General features: G+C 40.1%; 1 protein-coding gene across 1 annotated transcript; it reads left to right on the forward strand.

Moving 5' to 3' along the window:
* The first annotated feature begins 1,152 nt into the window (after window positions 1–1,152).
* Window positions 1,153–21,220, forward strand: LOC136431201 (F-box only protein 41-like). Its single transcript, XM_066422503.1, has 11 exons — window positions 1,153–2,059; window positions 13,928–14,141; window positions 14,581–14,693; window positions 15,118–16,456; window positions 16,802–16,917; window positions 17,093–17,191; window positions 17,746–17,895; window positions 18,482–18,600; window positions 19,384–19,542; window positions 20,094–20,209; window positions 20,694–21,220. The coding sequence occupies exons 1-11, from the start codon at window positions 1,212–1,214 to the stop codon at window positions 20,748–20,750; spliced, it is 3,330 nt and encodes a 1,109-aa protein (XP_066278600.1). The 5' UTR covers window positions 1,153–1,211; the 3' UTR covers window positions 20,751–21,220.
* Window positions 21,221–21,517: the final 297 nt, after the last annotated feature.

A 21,517-nucleotide genomic window follows, 5' to 3' on the forward strand; every position in this document is an offset into this window, starting at 1 on the left:
ACATTGTATGATAAAAAAAAAACATTGCATGGACCTGTGAATTGCTAGATACATTGTGTCTTGTTAGAATTTTCATCCATTGAGAGAGAAATAATGGCATGATATTTTTATGGCTCAAACAGCTTGTTAGCCTGTTTTGCCCGTATCATAGCTATAGACATTAACCTGGTAGCAAAAATTAGGTCAAATTTAACAGTTCAGACAATAATTTGGATTGGCTTGGGACCATCTTATCTGCTCGGGGTATCTTCATTGTAATTGTAGAATAAAAGGTAGGACTTTAAACTTTGATTGACCTAAGGCTTTCAATGTGTCAGACCAAGGAGATTTTTAAAAACGAGATGGTCTGACTCATACAACTTTAATCAACCTAAGTGAAGAATACAATGTATCTGTTACATTATCAAAGAGATTTATTACTCCTTTGTTCATGATTCACCTCACTGTAAACTTGTAGCCGTATGAAAAATAAAATGTACAATACAGGATACACAAATGCTTAACATTATCCAGGGGCAATGTGAAGACTAGATTTGATCCGTAGACTTGCTGTCATAAACAAGGCCGCAAAGCCCGCTCGGATATAATCAGACTCAAGAGACATTACTGTACTGCTGGGCACAATAAAGAGATTGGCGATGACAACACACACCTGTCATGTCTACCATTGTAAGGACATAGATCATTGACATATCGCACAAGGCAAGGCTTGTGGGGATCCTATTGTTTGTAGCCGCTGTTAAGGATGAGGCTGTATTGGAGCTGACAGCTGTTACAGGGCCTAGCATGCGATGTTGTGTACTGTCCATTCCCATGGGAATGACGTTGCATTTCCTATGGATGTTATTCACTGCTTTTTCCGCTGTACAGAGCAGACTGTGATTCAACCTTCACATTTCTTCCTTGTGAGATAGATAGGAAAGATGATGTTTGTGTCAGCCGTGTGAATCCAGAATGGTGTGCGAACGCACGTAACATGCTGTCAAGGCAAGGTTGTTTTAACGTCACTGTCAAGGAGAGTTACACCAAAAGGTCGGTATGAAATATTTCCGACGGTTACATTGTTGTGGGTAATCTGCTAGATTCAGGTTTTGATATGACGAAAAATTGAAATGTACGTATGTTTCTGTTTCAGAGTAATGGAATTGCTGCGTGATGGTCATTGCCACCGAGAGTGATTGGTAGCTAGCCACACACAGGTAGCAGTCGCCATGGATACGGTTGGCATTGACCTGCAGTTCAGCTGCTCCAGGTGCCGCCACGCACGCCGCTTCCCCACGCTGGGAGCGCTACAGGAACACATGCAGCAGTGCATCGGGTATGGCGCACAAATGTTCCCCTCCAACCAGGACCAGTCTGTCGTACCGGCTGCATCTCTGTCCAGTCCGAGGAGACCGGGTTCGGGGATGTCCTTTCTCAGCCCCGTGTACGAACAGTACAGTAAGGAGGCGTTAGAACTGGAACGGCAGCTCATACTCGCTAAGGAAGCCGAGCGCCACAACCGGATGAAGAGAGGCTCTCCAAGGGGTTTCGACAGGTACGGAGACTTCACAAATCTGTACGCCAGCTTTCCGCCCGCGAGGTCCTCCGTGCGGTTTGAGGACGAAACGTGGGATTCCGACGACCACTACGATAACCTAGTACAAAGTGACCACTTCCCCTCCATGAAACAAAAATGGATGCCCCTACCGGATCGTTCCATTCTAAGGGATTACGAGCGAGGGCATACGGAAAAACGCGCCAAACATCACGAACCCCTTTTATTCGCAAACGGTAGAAGCTCTGCGCTTCCAACTTCAAGTCGCAGTCTGTCCGCCAAGGAGCCGAGACTCACCGCGGACGAGTCTCATGTTCTCCGACAAATGCAGGAGGATTTGAGAAGGAAAGACTCCCTGTTAGAAAAGGCCAGCGAAGAGTTGCAGAAAATGACGCTAGAAAGACGGAAGCTACAAAGCGACCTCTCGGAGATGAAAAAACAAATGGACGGCAACGTGGAAGCAGTGACCAGTCTGAAGGAAGTGTTGCAGAAGAAGGAGAGTGAGCTAGAGCACAGTAAAAGGTAAGGTTTTATTATTGATAATAATATAAAACACTTCTTATACTTGTTGTTGGCTTAGAATATTATTGATGCTTGAGAAGTTGAAGCCTCACATAGGGCAATAAAAATAAGTGTGCTTGATAAAAGGATATGATGTGTACATTTGTCACTCAGAGTTTTATTCTTTCAGCATCAAGACAAATTTACTGAGGTGACGTCTTTGATGATGTCTACCTGTAGATAATTGTATAAGTATGAAAGGGAGAGGAAAGTGGGGGTGTTTGTATTAGATCATGTTAATCTGCAGGTGTTACACTGATCAGGTAACAGATTGAAATAATAAAGCCACTCCTATTGTGATAACCTAATCCCTAGGGATTTCCTCCTATAGGCCAATTATCACTAATGAACTCATGATTTTTTGCCAGATGAAAAAGATAACACTTGATAATATATACAATTTTTTAAAATGTCAACAGTTAATGCAGGTGTTCTCCCTCCTTTTTCTTCTTAATTATAACACTCTTTATTGTTAAAAGGAGGCATACAAATGTACGTGTCACTTCAAAAACGTTCAATTTAGCTAGTACCCAGCCATTCTTCAAGTGAGTTGTATTTAAGTTTTTATAATAGGAGAAGTCAGTGGTTGACAGCTAGTGCTACTACTAGGCAAGGACACCTGTATTGTTGATGCCTTAAGATATTGAAATGACTTGCGAATCGATAGCGTGTCTCAGACCCCACCTGGTGTGACCCATGAACTTGGCTTAATCCATGGACAAAGGCTAAGCACAATGGGGAGTTCAACATTCTTCGATTATATGAAAATTGATATCCTATTTGAGAAGGCAGGTGGGAAACTTTGTCCTAAGGAAGTCCATCTTTTCTATAATGTCTATCCCACCTTATTGTCCAAAATGTAGGACTCGATTATTTAACTTTGAACATAAAGGAGGGTCTGCATGGGGGGGTCCTGGCAACGCTTAACGGTAAATTCAGGCCAGCCGATAACGCTTAACGGTAAATTCAGGCCGGCCGATAACGCTTAACGGTAAATTCAGCATTTTTAGAACATGAGATACCCTTGAAGACGACGTTTTTTTGCCACTAGTCGTCCTGATCTTTTGACAAGAGACCTATTACGCTATGCCATTCTCGCACGCCTGCTCCTAACCCTTTAAATTCGGCGGCGACAGGAAATTTCGTATTGGTGGGACGAAATATTCATAATCACGATGACGAGCGCCGAAGGCGCGACGAAAATTTTGAAATCTTGACCCTCTGAAACGCTTTTTCCTGCATTCTGAGGGGGGGGGATTTTGCTGAAGAGTAAGCTAAGTTTTATGACATCTCTATTTGAAAAAAAAAATACAGAAGAGTTTCAGCTTGATTTTTGATCGGCGTCACGCCCTCCAGACCTCGCCGGGGAAAAATCTTGACACCCTGAAACGCTATTTCTTGCATTTCGATGGGCAAATATTACTGGTAATGTAAGTGAAGTTTATGATATCTCTGTTTGTGAAAAAATACAGACGAGTTTCAGCTTGAGTTTTGGGGGTCGACGCCCTCCTGACAATATTCTGACATGCTCCCGGGGAAAATTTTAAAGTCTTGAACCGCGAAACGCTTAATTTCTTGAATTTTGAGGAGAAAACTTTGCTGGTAGAGTGAAAAATAGAAATGTTTCAGCTTGAAATTTTGTGGGGGGCTGGGGGCGCCCTACCGACATATTTTCGCCGGAGCCGTGTGCTCCCTGGAGAAAATTTTGAAATCTTGACCCACTGAAATGCTTTTTCCTGCGTAACGAGGAATTACTCACTAACGCTTAACGTTGAATTCAGGATGACAAATAACGCTTAACGAGGAATAAAAACGACCAGTAACGCTTCACGATTAATATACCGATAACGCTTAACGGTAAATTCAGGGCGGCCTGTAACGATTAACGGTGAATTAAAATCGCTCGTAACGCTTCACGAAAAAGGGCATGCAGACCCTCATAAATATTGTTGGTGTTAAGAAGACCTTATCAAAAAGCTATTGTTTGAATAACTAACAAGCTAGATCATTCAATTGCAAGCAAAACAATCATTGTGTTAGTACTAGTAAGAGTCCTGTTTAACTTTTAGCATTTCGGTCAGCTATGTGGGAGCTACGACCCTGGGATTTGACAACAAATACTTCTAACATGAGTTGTCTGTCAGTTAGCGTGTTTGCGCACGCCTTCCGAAGAAAGGCGACGCCTCGCTGAGCCCCCTTCCAAACAAACATCAGGTAACCCTACACTATTGTTCCTCTCTTTAAGTCTTCACAAGGGGTCAATGGGTGATGTAAGACTCTTCAGACCAGTCTTATCCAACAAACTACCTGCAGCAGGCAAAAGCATATTTAGAGACTCTTTGAAAAGGATAAGGAATATGATGCTGTGTGCAACAAAGTAAAAACATTCCTCTGAGATTCTGTTTTCATACTGTTTTTCCAATCTGTTTTTTTTTTTTTCGTTTGATAACCAAGAAAATAAATTGGTGTGACCTTATTTGCATTGGTGAAGGTGGCATGCAAAATAACTTGCATCGAGAAATTAGACCTGCACCTCATCGATCTCTCCTGTAAAAATAAGAATCAAAATCAAGCATTTCAATTCTTTATTTAGCTTTTCATAGGTGCAGTGCAGAAGATAATCCATAGTTGTAGTAACTTATACTTTCAAAAAATGTTCTTTGTATGGTGAATGTACCCAGTGTAGAGCTTATGCAGGTTAGGTACAGGCAGACATCATCAGAAATATCTGCACAAGTCAGACTACACCTGTACTACCCTGTATATACAGCACCTGGTGGTATTTCCAGCCCTGGAAGTTACACCTGTAGTTGCTGCCATGATCAAATTTCAGCACACATCAGCTGTAAAATGACTCCCTTTGAAGTAAAACTTACAGCTGTATCAAAGGAGGTAGCTCTGCTTTCTAATGAAGCCTGGCGTGATCTTAGGAATTATATCATATTATACAGTTGGTAATACATGTATGTATTGTGATGTAACATTCAGCATAGCAGCTACTACTAGATTCGTATTGATACCAGTTACATTGTACAAAGTCATGTACTATATGTTAGTGCTGAATGTAACCAGAAAAAATGTATTATTTTTTGGCAATTTTGTTAGGTAAACAAGAAAAATCAAATTCTTTAACTCAACAATTTTGGGTGAACCCAAAATCACAGTGTAGCATAGATTTAAAAAGAGAGAAAATATTAATAACAATAAACAATAAACTCATTCATTTGTCGATTAGGAAGTACAAAATCACTTCCATTATCATATTAATAACTTTATTACATGTGACAATTGTACAAGGTACATATGAGTTGTAAAGCAATTATACATAAATAGCAATTGTGACAGCAAGTGACTTCTATGTACATGCTTTCCTATGGGAATTAATTAGTAAGAGCTACATGTACATGTACAATACCTAGTGGGTACAAGAACAGGTGCTGCCATTCAGGTTCACTGTTTGACATTTCCATCCACGCACGTTAACCGCTTTGAACCCAAATAAAGCAGACTGAAAGGAAATGGTTTGAGCCTCAAACATTTACAATGGCTGAGAGATTAGTCATGGTTGAAATTGTAGAGCTGGAGGAAAAGTAAACAAGGAATCATGAATTGTTGTTATATGATAAGTACGATTTTTTCATTCAAGAAGCAAGGAAGGGAATCATCCTTATAGACTAAGCAAGTCAAAAGTGTATGACCAACAAAAAACAATAAGAAGTTATAAATGATACTAATAATAACAGTTTATGGTGTACATACTATACATGTACAGGTAACAAGTGTTGTGTTCCTTTGGTGTTTCTCCAACTTCCTCCTCATCAGAGTAAGCATTCCACTTTATGGAAGAATTAAAAAAGATTTTGTAAAAATATTTTCACAGAGTATACGTACTCAATCTCCAGATATTGGGCTAAGACACTTGCAACAGAGCAAACATCCGCAATCAATATTGCCGACCTACACAATTTTTTTTGGTAGCCATCACAATTTACACAGATATTAACTGGAGGTTGAATCTGTCACATGTTAATATGTCCTAACCTCACATTTTTCAATACCGTATGGTGTGCAATCAAACTTTCAAGTCGTTTTGCAGATTTCTTGTACATGCCTGTGCTACCATTGCTGGTTGAGAGTTGACTTCCTAAGTATCGATTCATTGTTGCTATACATGTAGCTGGTGGTAAACCACCTTAGTGAAAATGCATTTACTATAAAATAACATATTTGAAAACAATGACATTGTCATTTTTCAATTGTATAGCGGACTGTATCACCGTTTTTATCTCTGAGTCTGAGCTGTTATCAGTAAAACCCGTCAGCAAAACCCTACTAGTGCTCTTACAGCTGGTGTTGTGTTTATTCAGTTGCTACCAGGATTTTGCTGTCCTTAGAAACTAAGAAAGAAGCCTCTTCATCCATGCCAGAAAAACATCTTATAAATATTTGCTAGATGAAATTTATAATTATTATGATATGAGCATCATGTAGCCTTGTGGTTAGTGTAGTTGACTCACAATCTAATGTTCCTGGGTTTAAATCCCTAGTAGTAGGCTCGGATGTTGTGCCCATGGGAAAGGTACTTAACACGGATTTACTGACTCAACTCAGGTGAAAATGAGGAGCTGGGGACATTCTCTTGAATGTGACATAAAGCAGCTGTGACGTCTAAAGGCGGTTTAACAGTTATGCGATATTAAAAAAAAAACAGGTACCAAAGTGGTATGTATACACAGCATGCATGGAAAGTAATACCATGGTTACGAACAAATATGTTAAGTACAGATTAAAGATATCTGTGGACCAGCTTGAACAGTAAGTAAGTAAATAATGTACAGCCAAACTGCATTAAGTGCACAGTGTTTGGCTAACACCACAGCTTGTATGCGACACAACACACACTTTCCAGGTCAGTGACACAGTAAAGACCTCAAGAGTCTATTCATATTTGGTAAGGATTATCTAAAGAAAGCAGGTATGCATCTTCTGAATGAGTTAATATTATAATAATTAAATATTTTTTCTCAGTAGCAGGGTTTTCTTCAGCTTTAAAGTATCGTGGTGATTGAAACCGTAGTCATACCACAGTTATTAAAGATTGACGCTGATTTATTATTCCGAGTTAAGAGGGTGTACTTTTGTGTGAGGTGCATGAAATATTGATAACATGGATGTTAAGTTGTCAGTGTTCAGTTGTCAAGTATTCACCTCTTAGGCAACTTCTGAGAGGTATTCCTGCGAATTGCTTTCAGAAAGCCCATTTATTTATATGTATCATGTAGTATTGTAATTCTTGTTGTGACTTATTGATTTGTAGTTACATGCATATGCCTGAGGATGCAAATTTGATACATTATAATATTGCCATGTATTCACGCCTCGATTTCAAAATTGTGATCACAGGTGAAAATAAAGACAACTTGCAATAAAAATCAACCTCCTTGATTTGATAAAGTGTATTTGCAAAATATTTTCCGAATCACATGTCATTTCTGACAACTTGCAATATTACAGCTAATTAGGTAAAGTCCTACTGTATTGGTTAAGCTATCATTGTAAATAAGCAAGATTTAAAGGCAAAATTAGTGCATTCAAAAATATCATCTATGAAATCAATTTCACACTGCATTATGTCCTCAATCTATTTATGTTACTAACTGTGTAGGCTTATTTCGTATTAGCACATATGGTAGCTGCAAATTATATGCAAATATGCAGGTAGGTTTGCAAAAGCAATTCAAACCTTCTGAAATACAATGTACATGTGTATTACAAAGTATGGTCAAATACAGATACTGTACGCATTTCCTGTACATGATATATGGCTATTGCAGTGTTTGAAAAGGGTGGCAAACATGTAACATATGGCAGGAGGGTTGAGGGAACTATTACTATTGAGGGTATTAGGCACAGCTGCTATGTGGAACATTAACACACTGACAGAGATGTTTCTCACAGTTTACAGCTACAATGTTTGCAAGCTTTTTTCTCTCCAGGTCATTAGCTTACTTTACGTGTTATAAAGTGAATTGCTCATGAATGATAGCAGTAATTTGATTACCATCCAAAAATATGCTAGTGGTGATTACTGGTACTACCACTGATCCCTTCACAAATCAACTTCTTTTCCTTGTCATCTGTTGTTTAATGATTCAGTTAGGGCTTAAGGGAGTTAAGCCATAACAACTGCCGTTCCCGTTGCAACATTTGTAACTTGAAAGTGTCTTGCTTCTTCATGGACAGTTCATAACATATCCAAGAATGGGCAGGTATGAACAAGTTCTACAATTTAGTAGATAATCTTTTACTGGATGCTTACAAAAAACATATACTGTTATACTACTGTATTGATAAAAAGCATGTAAAAATTTTGAGCCTGTTGCTTCGACTAAGTTCACCATCTATTTTCCATACGTGTCGGTCACCCATTGCATTCTTGTATGCAAATTCTTAAAAGACAGTCTAGAAAAAAAATGAATTTGCAATGTATAAATAGCACTGCCATTGGATGAATTGAATTTTTTCTCCGTAAAATACTACCACATGGATGCATATACATGTACTAATAAGCTTTGCCAACAACCTTTATGACACAAGAGGTGAGATTTACTCAAGGCAGAAGAACTCAGTAAGTGTCAACAAGAAATAGAACACTTCATCATCCTGTTGTCACTTAGTAAATCCATGATTCATCTCAGCCGACACCTCCAACAATACCAGAGATTCATCTCTCCACATGGAATCAATATGAATATGAACTAAATATAGTTCTGCATATTGTATGGCACAAATATCAGACTAATCTGAAGCTGGTGAGATTTATTTTCCTTTAATTTGTTTTTCATTTCTTTTTCTTTCTTAAAGACCCTTTGACACCAAAACATCTGATTATATTCAACAACAATGTTATTCAATCAATCAATCAATCAATCAAATGGTTTATTATTCATAAAAGGGCTTTGCAGCCAAAGGCTGAATTGTGCCCTCTGTACATGTTGCACTTTGTTTTGGCCGACATTATACAAATCATTTAAAATCACTTATATACACAATACACAGAATATATACACAAGTACAAGCTTGTGCCAAATACTGTATTACACCCTTCTCCTTTTATTGAACATATTGCACCATCAAAAAATCATTCGTCAGACTCAACGTTTTTATTACAAGGTAATTATGAAAGTCCTGACGTCAGTGACTGCTTTTTTAGCCCTTATGTACATATGTACGTACAGTCTTAGTGAATGAAAGGAGTGGCAATGAAGTGGGAAAACGTTACCTCGATGTAGGTTAGACAGCCAGGTAATAAGACATGCCAAATAGCAGTTTCTCAAGCAACTGGATATGATTTTGGAAACACTGAAACAGTCAGAGGTTTCAAGTAACATCTGGCCACTACCTTTGGTCAGTGACTCTGAGCAAGATTTGTTGATCAGCAGGTCTCTACTAGTACTTGAAACATTTGACTGTTTCCAAAATCATATCTAGTTGCTTGTGAGTAACTGCTATCTGGGAAATGTTACTTTTATATTTTTTTTGATAGGTGGTGCCTTTTTGCAAAAGTCAAGTAACAAAACCTTAAGCTTGTATCTATCAAGTGAAAAAGAGTGATGAAGTAGAGGGGGAGACATGTGTTTTGATAGGTGCCTTCCCAACTCAACTAAAGTCGCATCACATAACCTCGTATCTGGGCAACAACGTTCAAACACATCTAAACTGTCACAGAATCCATTCTGAACTGTAACAGTGGAAGTCTGGAAGTGATTGGTATTACACAGCCAGCAGGACTGGCAGGGGTGTTATCTGTGGTTTCCAAGGTACTTAACAAAGCAAACACAGCAGTGGGAGGTCATGTTTAGGTGGCTAGAATGTCTGGAATCTAGTGATAGTGGAGCTGGGGCCTGACCTGAAATTTAGAGGGAGGGAAACCTCTCAGTGGGGGAATCTAAAATATCATAGGACACAATGTCATGTGGCGTCCTCATGGGGCTGAGGGTACCAGGAAAAGTAAGGGTCATGTTTCAAATACTGTGAAACATTGAGGAAACCAGTGGTGTCAGACCTCAATACCTGCAACCTCTTCTAGAGTTCCACAACCTCATACATATGTACATTGTGTACCTTTGCCAAATGATGTTAACCTTTAGGACTGACTTATCATACATGTGTAAATGTTTTCATTGATTATGCAAATTTCTTATATCAGTTGATCATCTTCATCCAAATAACAGAAGTTGTCCAAAAAATTATTTTTGTGTGTGAAGTTATGCTATTTTCTGTCATATGCAAATTCGGTTCTCATACATGATTGTATGCAAAATGGTGTTTCATTGCCGTGTAGTTATGCGAAATTCAATTTCAAAGGCAACAATCAATGCTGTAAATCTCTTTTATGTTAAGTTTAAGTAAATTTTGGAATGATTGATGAATATTTGCATAATCATGATAATTCAGGATAATTGTGAAAACACATAAAATAAATCTATCAACATGTATTTACGGACTGGTATTTTTTGTTAAACATTGTCAGCAACAGTACATAGTAATAAGCCTCAAATATCCATATAGCTCATATAGGTCAGACAGTGCATTCAAATGGTGTGAGTAGATATTTATTACCCGTATGTACAGAATTATGGTGGTATTGTGACCCTGATTTCAGGGTCATGTAATGATTCGATGTGACAAACTCAATCAGGCACTCAGCCCAGACTCAAGGCTATATAATTGTAATCAAAATATCTTATTAATCTTAAGAACAGTTCTGGTCCAACACATTAATGTGAGATGTGGGTATTTGCTGCTTTTTTATTATGTTTTTATTTAGCCCCTTTTCTGTTGTTGGTGACCAATTATTCAGCAGAATCTGATGAATTTGCATATGCTTTGAGTATTAGTCTCACTCTAGCAATCCTTAGTTTGCTTCAATGGATCAGTATATGAAATACTTGAATTTATTTGCATGATCAAAAAAAGGGATAATCATCAGCATCTATCCTGTGAATTGTTTCATCTTTATACTGTGATGGATGGAAGGAATTTGTAAAATGTATCATATTTCTTTTTTTTTAATTTCTATTTTATTAATATCTTAATATACATGTATATTTCATTGTTATTATCTATACAGATTAACCAATTTGTATATGCTAATACTTGTTTAAATTTGGTTGCATGAGCAACTGTCGACTACAAAATGTAAAGTACACATATATGATTGAGGTCTTCTTCCTACATGTACATGTCCAAAATGTAGCTATTCTTTTTGCTTTCAATGTGTGGCACAAACAAGTATATGCTACATTGTGTAACAATATGAAGGTTTTATCCCCAGCTGTTGCCTTTTTTTTACAACATATGCCCTTGTGTATACACAAATGTATGTGTAGATACTTTGTATGTAACACCCCTGAGTCAGACTCTGTCATTATGTGTACCATCGATCAGGTAGCCTTGACTGTCTGCATCCTTGAAAGGTGATGACCATTACTCACTCCTGTATGTGGGCTCAGCCTTGAGACAAGCCGGCCACACATGCAACGTTACATGCTACTGAGACTCCCAGGTCTTTCTGCAGTACAATGATTAACTGCCAATGGTGGTGTCAACAGATGAGAAAATGTCTCATAATCCTGTGAGACATAAAAATTATCAGTGATTCATTTTTATATACTACTGTACTCTAGGATAATATTGCATATAAAAGTTTCCATAATGCCAGTTTTATAACAGTCAAGTCAGTGGAAAAATTAGAAATTAGGAAGGAATATTTCAATCATGTAGTACACATTTAACACTCATCTAGTGACATACATTTGTTGGTATAATCATTCGAGTCAAGCCAGATTGGGGGAGGATTTCATATCTTGTACTTTTAGATAGTACAAAACAGCTGCAGAGCATTACAGCAAGTGCTAGATGTACCAACATAGTTTCAATTTGTTCGAAATTTAGAACAATTAAGTTTTATTGTGGAACTCATTGTCACCAATTACAGTAGAGGCATCCTTACTAATTAAGCTACACCTAGACTAGTACTAGTGAGAGATAGATATCAAGGGGTAAGGTGTGACAGCGGGTTTGATGTATAGATTTTTATTGCCCTGGAAGCTGGTATCAGTGGTGTGCTTTTGCCAAAGGGTAGTTATACTGGATACCCAAATAACCCAATACAGATACATTTACTTCAAAGTGTGAACCACAAACTGGTACATCAAATCTTTGATAAACCATTAACATGAATTTCTGCCATGCCTGCAGGTTCACAGATCAGATGGAAGACTTCATCCAGTCGGCGACCCAGCAGCGTAGGGATCCAAATCACAGCGTAGCAAACTTCACTACATGTAGCTAGAACACTGAATTAAACCTTGGACACAAATTTCTTCCTGTCATGTCTTCAGGTCTACAGATCAGATGGAAGATTTCCTCCAGACAGCCACCCAGCAGCGTAGGGCTCCAAATCACATCGTAGGAACCCCCTGTGCTCAAACTTTGCTACATGTAGGTAGAACACTGAATTAAACCATTAACACAAATTTCTTCCTGCCACTTCTTCAGGTCCACGGATCAGATGGAAGATTTCATCCAGACGACCACCCAGTAGCGTAAAGATCCAAATCACAGCGTAGGGACCCCCTACGTTCAAACTTTCCTACATGTACATTGTACATGTACATTGTAGCTAGAACACTGAATTAAACCTTGGACACAAATTTCTTCCTGCCACGTCTTCAGGTCCACAGATCAGATGGAAGATTTCATCCAGATGGCCACCCAGCAGCGTAGGGATCCAAATCACAGCGTAGGCCGTAGGGACCCCCTACACTCAAACTGTAGAACACTGAATTAAACCTTGGACACAAATTTCTTCCTGTCATGTCTTCAGGTCTACAGATCAGATGGAAGATTTCCTCCAGACAGCCACCCAGCAGCGTAGGGCTCCAAATCACATCGTAGGAACCCCCTGTGCTCAAACTTTGCTACATGTAGGTAGAACACTGAATTAAACCATTAACACAAATTTCTTCCTGCCACTTCTTCAGGTCCACGGATCAGATGGAAGATTTCATCCAGACGACCACCCAGTAGCGTAAAGATCCAAATCACAGCGTAGGGACCCCCTACGTTCAAACTTTCCTACATGTACATTGTACATGTACATTGTAGCTAGAACACTGAATTAAACCTTGGACACAAATTTCTTCCTGCCACGTCTTCAGGTCCACAGATCAGATGGAAGATTTCATCCAGATGGCCACCCAGCAGCGTAGGGATCCAAATCACAGCGTAGGCCGTAGGGACCCCCTACACTCAAACTGTAGAACTCTGAATTAAACCATTGACATGAATTTCTTCCTGCCATGCCTTCAGGTCCACAGATCAGATGGAAGACTTCATCCAAACGGTGACCCAGTAGCGTAGGGCTCCAAATCACAGCGTAGGGACCCCCTACGCTCAAACTTTCCTACATGTAGCTAAACCATTAACATGAATTTCTTCTGCCATGCCTTCTGGTCCACAGATCAGATGGAAGACTTCATCCAGACGGCCGCCCAGCAGCATGGGGATCTAAATCACAGCTTAGCAAACTTCGCTACATGTAGCTAGAACACTGAATTAAACCATTAACATGAATTTCTTCCTGCCATGTCTTCAGGTCCACGGATCAAATGGAAGATTTCATCCAGACGGCCACCCAACAGCATAGGGATACAAATCACAGTGTAGGGACCCTCTGGTAGCCCCTACGCTCAAACTTTGCTAGTTGGAACACTGATTGATTATTAAACCAATAACATGAATTTCTTCCTGCCACGTCTTCAGGTCCACGGATCAGATGGAAGATTTCATCCAGACGGCCACCCAGCAGGAGACGGAGGCCAAGGAGAAGCTGCGGAGCTTCATCGAGGCTCTGACCAGCCGGACGGAGCGCGCCGAGAAGGAGGTGGAGTTCTACCGCAGCCAGTCCTCCCTCGCCAGTCTCAACTCTGCTGTCAGCTGCACCACCTCACTCTGTACCAAGTGCCAGAAGAGACAGGTATGGTTATCTTTCTCAGTGAAAGATGTATAAAACATTCAGGTACAGTTTATGTATCTATATGACACTTGGGCTTTGAAAAATATTGTAAATCTTGAAATGTGGTGGTTGTATTTTCAGTTTTTATGGTGATGTCTTACCGCAAAATCCTGATACCGCTGTATTTGCCGTGTGATATTATAACTGTACAGAATTGTTTCAGCTGCATTCTTCAAACACAGCGAAGTCCTCTTTTTCCTCCTACCACAAAATCAAACCACCACAAAAGCAACATCTACAGCTACAATTTAGATATGATATCCACATTCCTATCTATCCTATCTGTTTATGTTTCATTAGTCTTGCAATTAGCATCAATTTTAATGCCTGAGTTACACTAAGCATAGTCATATCGTAGCTGTGAGATATTGTTTATACATGTATCTGCTTCTATTCTCAGGCACGTATGTCGGCACCTATGGGCATGTTGCAACGTTCGGCCAGTGCCTGCAGCATCCAGCATCCGTCTGACATGGACACCAGCAGGAGACCCAGTGTCAGTCATCATCAAAGGTACACACTCCTCCAGGCAGCTTTCTCTTACCAGGTGTCATCCTGTATGAGCGCCACCTGTTGACTGGGACTGGTACTGCAATGTAGCATGTCAAAGTTTTGAAAAGTGACAGAAGTTAAAGTCCTTCCCACACCATATTGTATACAGGGTTGTACCTGTATGCAAGCACAGTCATTACTACAACTTAAACTGGAGCTAGTCCACTGGTTGTACTGTGTGTTTAACTTCCATATTATATACTCTTTCCTGAGTGCTAAGCAAAGAAGCTGTCTTTGGTCTGACATGGTTGGGAATCAAATGCACAACTTATTGCATGCAACTTGATTATTCTACCCACTAGGATGTTGCTCTAGTCAAGCAAACCTTTTGTTTTGCATAATAATTATGTTTGAATCAACATTGTACATTGTATCTCTCCCTCAGGTCCAGCAGTGTGGACCCAGTCCAGTTGAACAGCGGCCTGTCAGACTTGGTGAAACAGGCGCGTGTTTTACACAGTAGCCAGGGGAAGGGCTCCCCCCACCAGCCCTCCACCTCCCCCCGGGGCTCCAACGACTCGGGGCTGGGGGACAGCGCCAACGGCTCGTCACAGAGCGGCACGTACGCGACCGTCAGCCCGCCTGCACCGCAGTATTACGACAACGACCTTCAGCACCCCCAAGGTCACGGCATGGAGGTGCCTTACAACCGAGCCCTGTCGCCTGAGGAGATTGACGACCTCCAGGCTCAGGGTGTGATATTCCCAGATAATACCCCCAAGAACCAGAGGAGGGCACGTATGTTAGAGAATGGTTACCTGGCCAACAGCTATCCCATGGCATCGCCATCCACGGGGAGGAGGGGATTGGCTAGCGAAAACGGTTACCATGGTAACAGGAACGGTCTTCCAGATGTAACCCCTCCCTCCCGCAGAAGGAGGGCATCATATTCAAATGAGGACAGATATCCAACCAATGGCATGGCATACCCAGTAACCACGCCCCCCACTGGGAGGAGACAGATGCCCCAGTCAGGTTACCATAGCAACCTAACCACGCCCACTGCCACGCCTTTATCTGCCAGAAGAATGCAAAACAGTCCCAGTGGTTACCATGGCAATGGAATGAGTCCAAATGCCACCCCTAATATGGCAAGAAGGAATCCCTATGGGAATGGTTACTACGGCAACAGTAGTGGGTTCCCATCACCACAGTCCACGCCCAACGTTCTAAGAAGGTCACAGTTCACAGATGAGGACAGCTACTTCGAAGACAGTTGTCAGGACAACAGTTTCCATGACAACAGCGACAACTACGACCCCAGCAGACAAGAGGTAAGAAATCAAGCCAACAATTCCCGGCAGAGAAACAGCAGGAACCTTCAGCAGCAGCAATACCGTCCTAGTGCAATGCCTGGACCTTCACAAACTCCGGTGGGATACCCGCAGAACCGCAGCAAGAGACCCTCCATGGAGAGATTTGGTGGCAGCTTTGATGACGAGACTCTGACAGAAACAGGTTCCATTACCACGGTAACCACAGAATCGGCGTTCGATGAAGACGATGTGTTTGTGAGTAGGAGGAGCAGTAGGAAGAGGAGTAGGAAGAGGCTGCAGGCTGAGCTGGCACGGCGCAGACAGGACGCCCTGTCCCTGGCCTTCAGCTACCTGGACACTAAGAGCCTCTGTGCCTGTTCCATGGTGTGTAGGGAGTGGACCCTCATAAGTCGACAACCTGCCCTATGGAGACACATTCACTTGGAGAGGGCAAGGGTAGGATCCAAGGTTAGTTCGAGGCCACCTATAAAAGTTGAAGACATTTTGCATTACTTGATTACTGTAAAATCTAACCAACATCTTTGACTTAGTCTGAACTTACAGGATTGAAGATACCCACCAAGTATTTGGCAGACTGTTCATTGTGAGATTCTTGTTCAGAGAGAGATATGTTGTACATGTTGACTTTCCAACATAGTCTGCCAGACATGTTGTGTAAATTTTCTACACTACACCTGCAGCTGCATTGATAGAAAAGGCAATCGATCCTGTCCATGATTGCCAAGGCTTCATGTACTAAAATCCTGAATCTTAATTGGCTAAATCTTGACAATGTCTGTTGTTGTCCGGCAGTTCCTGCAGACTATCGCTAGGTGGTGCACAGAGCTGCAGGTGCTGACACTGCAGAACCTGAGGCCCAGGAAGAGGAGGGATGGGGAAAACAAGAAAGACTACTTCCACAAAACCAGGTACCGAATAATGCCAAATACAAACATTCAAATCATACTTCCAAGTACCAATTTGTTTCTTTATACCTGCATTAGATATTCTATGATTAGCATTCTTCCTCTTTCTTAACTATTTCCTAGTCCAGTCTATCTAAATATCTGAATAAGTGCTAACATCACACTCTTAACCTTACAGAGGGAGTTTAGAAGCAGGCCTGGAGAAGCTCCTCTCAGCCACCAAACAGAACTTACTCAGCCTCAGGATCAGCAACTGTGGCAACGTCCTCACAGACAGGTCAGTGCAAGCTGATGGTGTATACTGCAAATGTACAAAATGTAGTTTAAAAGCTCATAGCCTAATAGTATACAATGTCAATCAAACCTGTACAAGTGACCACCTCTACAAAAGGACCACCTGGCCAATGTGACCACTTTTTGCTGGTCCCCTAGATAATTTTCCCATTGACACAAGCATTATGAATCCTTAAAGTTTGTATAGTGACCACCTGTCCACATAGACCAGATTTTATTGGTCCCCTGAGTCCTGGGCAGGTTTGACTGTATAGCTGAACTTTAGCCATACGTATCCCAATGCATTTGTCTAATTTATATACAGTCAACCTGTTGGGCAACCACCTGGCGTAGGCAACAACTTCAAAACAGTCCCGTCCATTTTTACTTAGTTAAACCTGCCCTATCATGGGCAACCACATGTCCTTCGTAACCATTTTCAGTCCCTTGAGCGGTTGCTGAAACCAGGTTTGACTGTATAAATACATGTAGCTTTATCTTGGCTCCAGTTTTCTTCCTCTATCAGTCATTGGCTCCTTCTTGATTGTGTTACAATAGAGCGCTGTGGTTGGCCAGCTGCCACTCCCGGCTGGTGAGAGATGTGATGTACAAGAGTGAGTCGGACCCTGTAGGACAGGAGGTCATCTGGGCCCTGGGCGCCGGCTGTAGGGAGATCACATCGCTCAGTCTGGCTCCCATGTTCCCTTGGTAAGTCTTTAGAGTATAGTATAATTCATAGCTTTTGTGTATTAGTGTTGACCATTGGGTGAATGAAAAAATGCATTTAAAGCCACATCAATTCAATTTCTTGTTCTCTGATTTTCTAAAATAATGGTAGATTGGAACATCAACATGAAAACAGTTTCTGGGAGTGAACAGAGTCAGATGCAGGTTTTCACCCCAGCCTTCTGTTTTTACGATCATTATTCATTTTGCTAAATTGAAACTATCTGAGCAACAACAAGGAAATTGAATTTGTGTGGCCTAATGTAGACATCCATGTTAACACAACTTGACTACATTTGTTGCTGCAGAAGTAAAGGGAATTTAGAAGGATTCAACCGGAACAACAGTCTATGCTTATTCTCTCAGCAGTAAAATTTCTTCTGCAAAAGAGTTCTGATGACTTTAAGACCAAACCCTTGTGGTCAAAAGATTGATAGACTCAGAACAGCCTGATATTGATATGTACTAACTAATTTTAATAGTAAACTACAATATAAGTAAGTAAGTAAACTAACACCAGTCATCAATTTCAACATCTAGACATTTTTTTCATAACCTTGCTTCACAGTCAGCAGCCCCAGAGATTTAACGACCGGTGCCTGCAGATGATTGGTCAGTGTTGGCCAATGATGCAGCAGCTCACCGTGGGAGGGGTAGGGATCACTGACAAGGGACTGTCAACAATCGGTCAGTCAAAATGTTTCTTCTCATAAACATCAGTCTTAAACCTTTGAAGTGCTGGATCTTTTGTATACCAATTAACTGCTTATAAGACAATAACTGTTCACCCTAAGGCCACACCATTTTAATTTCTTGGTTAACGGAATTTTAAAAAAATGCTAGATGCTAAAATCGACAGGAAAACAGAATCTGAGAGGAAAGTTTGTACTTTGATGTACACAATTTCAGGGAGTGAACAGGGTCAGGTGCAAGTTTTCACCCCAGCCTTCTGTTTTTTTTGTTTTTTTTTGTGCTAAAATTTAAAAAAAAGAAAAAAGATCCGTTAACCAAGAAATTAAAAAAAAAAAGATCCGTTAACCAAGAAATTAAATTGGCATGGCCTAAGCATTAGCCAAGCAAAAAGTTAGCATACATGTCAAGTCAAGTCAAGTCAATGCCTTTATTTTGCTTCATGATTTATGTTCAGCCTACACAACCACTTAAAGATGAATATTTCAAATTTGGAGCACTGTGCAATGTAGTGTGCTGTACTGTACTGTACTGTGCGATCGTGATGTAAAATACATTTCCTTTGAATGGATGCTATTTCTTAACTTCTTTACCCTTGTGGGTTTGGAACATATGGAGATTTTGCCTTCAGTTAAAAATTAAAGATACAATGTATGAATTTACAGTGTAAAGAGTCAAAGTAAGGTAGTATCACATCCAAGGGAGTTTCCCACCCATGTAATTGACAAGCTAAGAAATGATAGATCTGATTTAACTGTTGTTTGATGTTGTTCTCTACAGCTAGTAACTGCCCAAGATTACAAGTGCTAGAGTTAGACCACATGCTGGAGATCACGGAGGCCTTTGCTGTGGAGATGTGCAGGAATGGTCTGAAGGGGCTCCGTGTGCTGGAGTTCAGCTTCACCCCCGTCACGCCTCAGGCACTGCTGCACTTCAACAGTAAGTCAACATCACTGTCGGTGGCAGTCACATCAACTTAAGTTAAGGCCTATGATTTAGTGGACATCCAGACATCTGTGGTGGCTTGTGTTTTCCTAATCCACAATCAGCCATTTAAACTATGTGCGTATGGTCATATTAGGCCATATTTTGTAGAAATTATTTCATCTTTTGGCTGAGTGTACATCATCATTTTGTCAGGGACTATTCATGTCCAGAACTGCCTCTAGATCTATTTGATGGAAAAATCTTTGCGGCATTCATAATAATTATTACATTTTACAGAATACACTGAACAACTGGATATGGTATTTAAAACAGTCAGTGAATTGCAAAAGACAGTGAATGCTGTCAGAAATGTTCCACTCTCTTAGAGACTTTATCCAGTTGTTTGATCTGTATTTAATTTATTTACCTGGATGTGTAACATTCATCAACACATGTACATGCAAGCCATCTTTTGTTTGTAAGTCAGCATTACAAACGTCATTGTTTCTATGAACATAGCCAGGTGCACACATACATCAACCATTGTTGATTTTGATTGACAGGTAGCTGTCCCAACCTGAGGGCCATCAACATCCACATCAGCATCTCAGACTACTTCGAAGACGTAGAGAATGAAGATGTACAGGAGCTGTATAAAGATGTCATTGTCAAGTTAAAGGTATCAACACTTTAAAGCCTGTTCTTCTAATCACTAGGGGGTCATTTTCCTTTTCATTGATAGTATTCTCCAGTCAAATTCATAATGATTAGTACTAACTAAAGGTTTTATTACGTTTTGTTCAGTGTTATCTTACCATAATCACAATGGAGAACAGCATCATTTGTAGTTTCACATATTTCCATGTATATACTAGTAGGTTCATGTTTGGCAAGCATCTTTATTATGATATTGTAAAAGAAAGGTACTGACATATTGAAAGTAAAATGTTTTATAGTCTAGATAGCTTACGTTTTTAATGCTAATAGGAAGTTGTTTGGACTAATTTCCTAGATGTGTTGTTTAGGATGTGTACATCCCACACTTTTATTATATGCTGACCGATGAAAAACATATGATATTTATAGATGGAGGTACATTTAGGGGTAAGAAAATCAAATTTTGAAAATGACGATAGTCTTTTCATTGTTTTTCTCCTTTGCAGCAACTGAAGAAGAGGCCAGGGTTTGCAGGACTATTGCACATCAAGTCAGACTACTAGTAACAAGACTGAAAAGAAAATCCTTGCCAGAGACTTCAAACATATACACAAACCTACCTTCCATCTACTTGTCTCACTCACTGATTTCTTAGGACAAGAAATGTCAAATGTAATTTGAATGCTACAGACCTTGATTTGTTGGGTCTCATGTATTGTTGAACGCAAAATTTAAATAATCCATTTTCCAATGTCAAAGAGTGTAAATATGTGTTCTCCAATTAATAAAATTGAATTATGTCTGATAATGTCTGAATCTTGCTGTATCCTTATATGAATTCTATTTTATATATATGTGGTCAGTATTATCATAAGGATATCATTTATTTATATGAACAATTTTCTGTTAAGGTATGTGTGACCACTGTCTAAAAGTTTATGTAAACAATGTATTCTATGAAAAAAATACCTTCTTAACTTACATGTATCTATAGTGACTGCAGGCAGTCAGCATGGATTTCTTCAGTTTTTATTTTCATGTCCAGGGCTCCAGACTAACTTTTAGGCCTAGGAGCACTGTGCTCCTAACTCAAAAAAGTTAGGAGCACCAGCAAAAATCTAGGAGCACCACTACAAAAAGTTGGCAGAACAAGCAAAAGTCTTGGCTATACCAAATAATACTCCTATTAATCAATGTTAACAACCGGGAATAAAGTATTTGAATAGATCATAAAAGATAAAAGCCTACATTGATGGTGCAGAACAATTGGCAATTCAATTCATTCAATACCTTCCTACATACTGATACTAGTACGATGGATTTTTAGAAA

The sequence above is a fragment of the Branchiostoma lanceolatum genome, chromosome 3 (assembly GCF_035083965.1).
Source record: "Branchiostoma lanceolatum isolate klBraLanc5 chromosome 3, klBraLanc5.hap2, whole genome shotgun sequence".
NCBI lineage: Eukaryota > Metazoa > Chordata > Leptocardii > Amphioxiformes > Branchiostomatidae > Branchiostoma > Branchiostoma lanceolatum.

What these genes read in the sequence shown, in the direction of transcription:
- LOC136431201 (XM_066422503.1), top strand. Translation starts at nt 1,212, where the DNA reads ATGGATACGGTTGGCATTGACCTGCAGTTCAGCTGCTCCAGGTGCCGC. An exon ending in GAGCTAGAGCACAGTAAAAG is followed by an intron (nt 2,060 to 13,927) that starts GTAAGGTTTTAT and finishes CCACGTCTTCAG; the next exon opens with GTCCACGGATCAGATGGAAG. An exon ending in CAAGGGACTGTCAACAATCG is followed by an intron (nt 18,601 to 19,383) that starts GTCAGTCAAAAT and finishes TGTTCTCTACAG; the next exon opens with CTAGTAACTGCCCAAGATTA.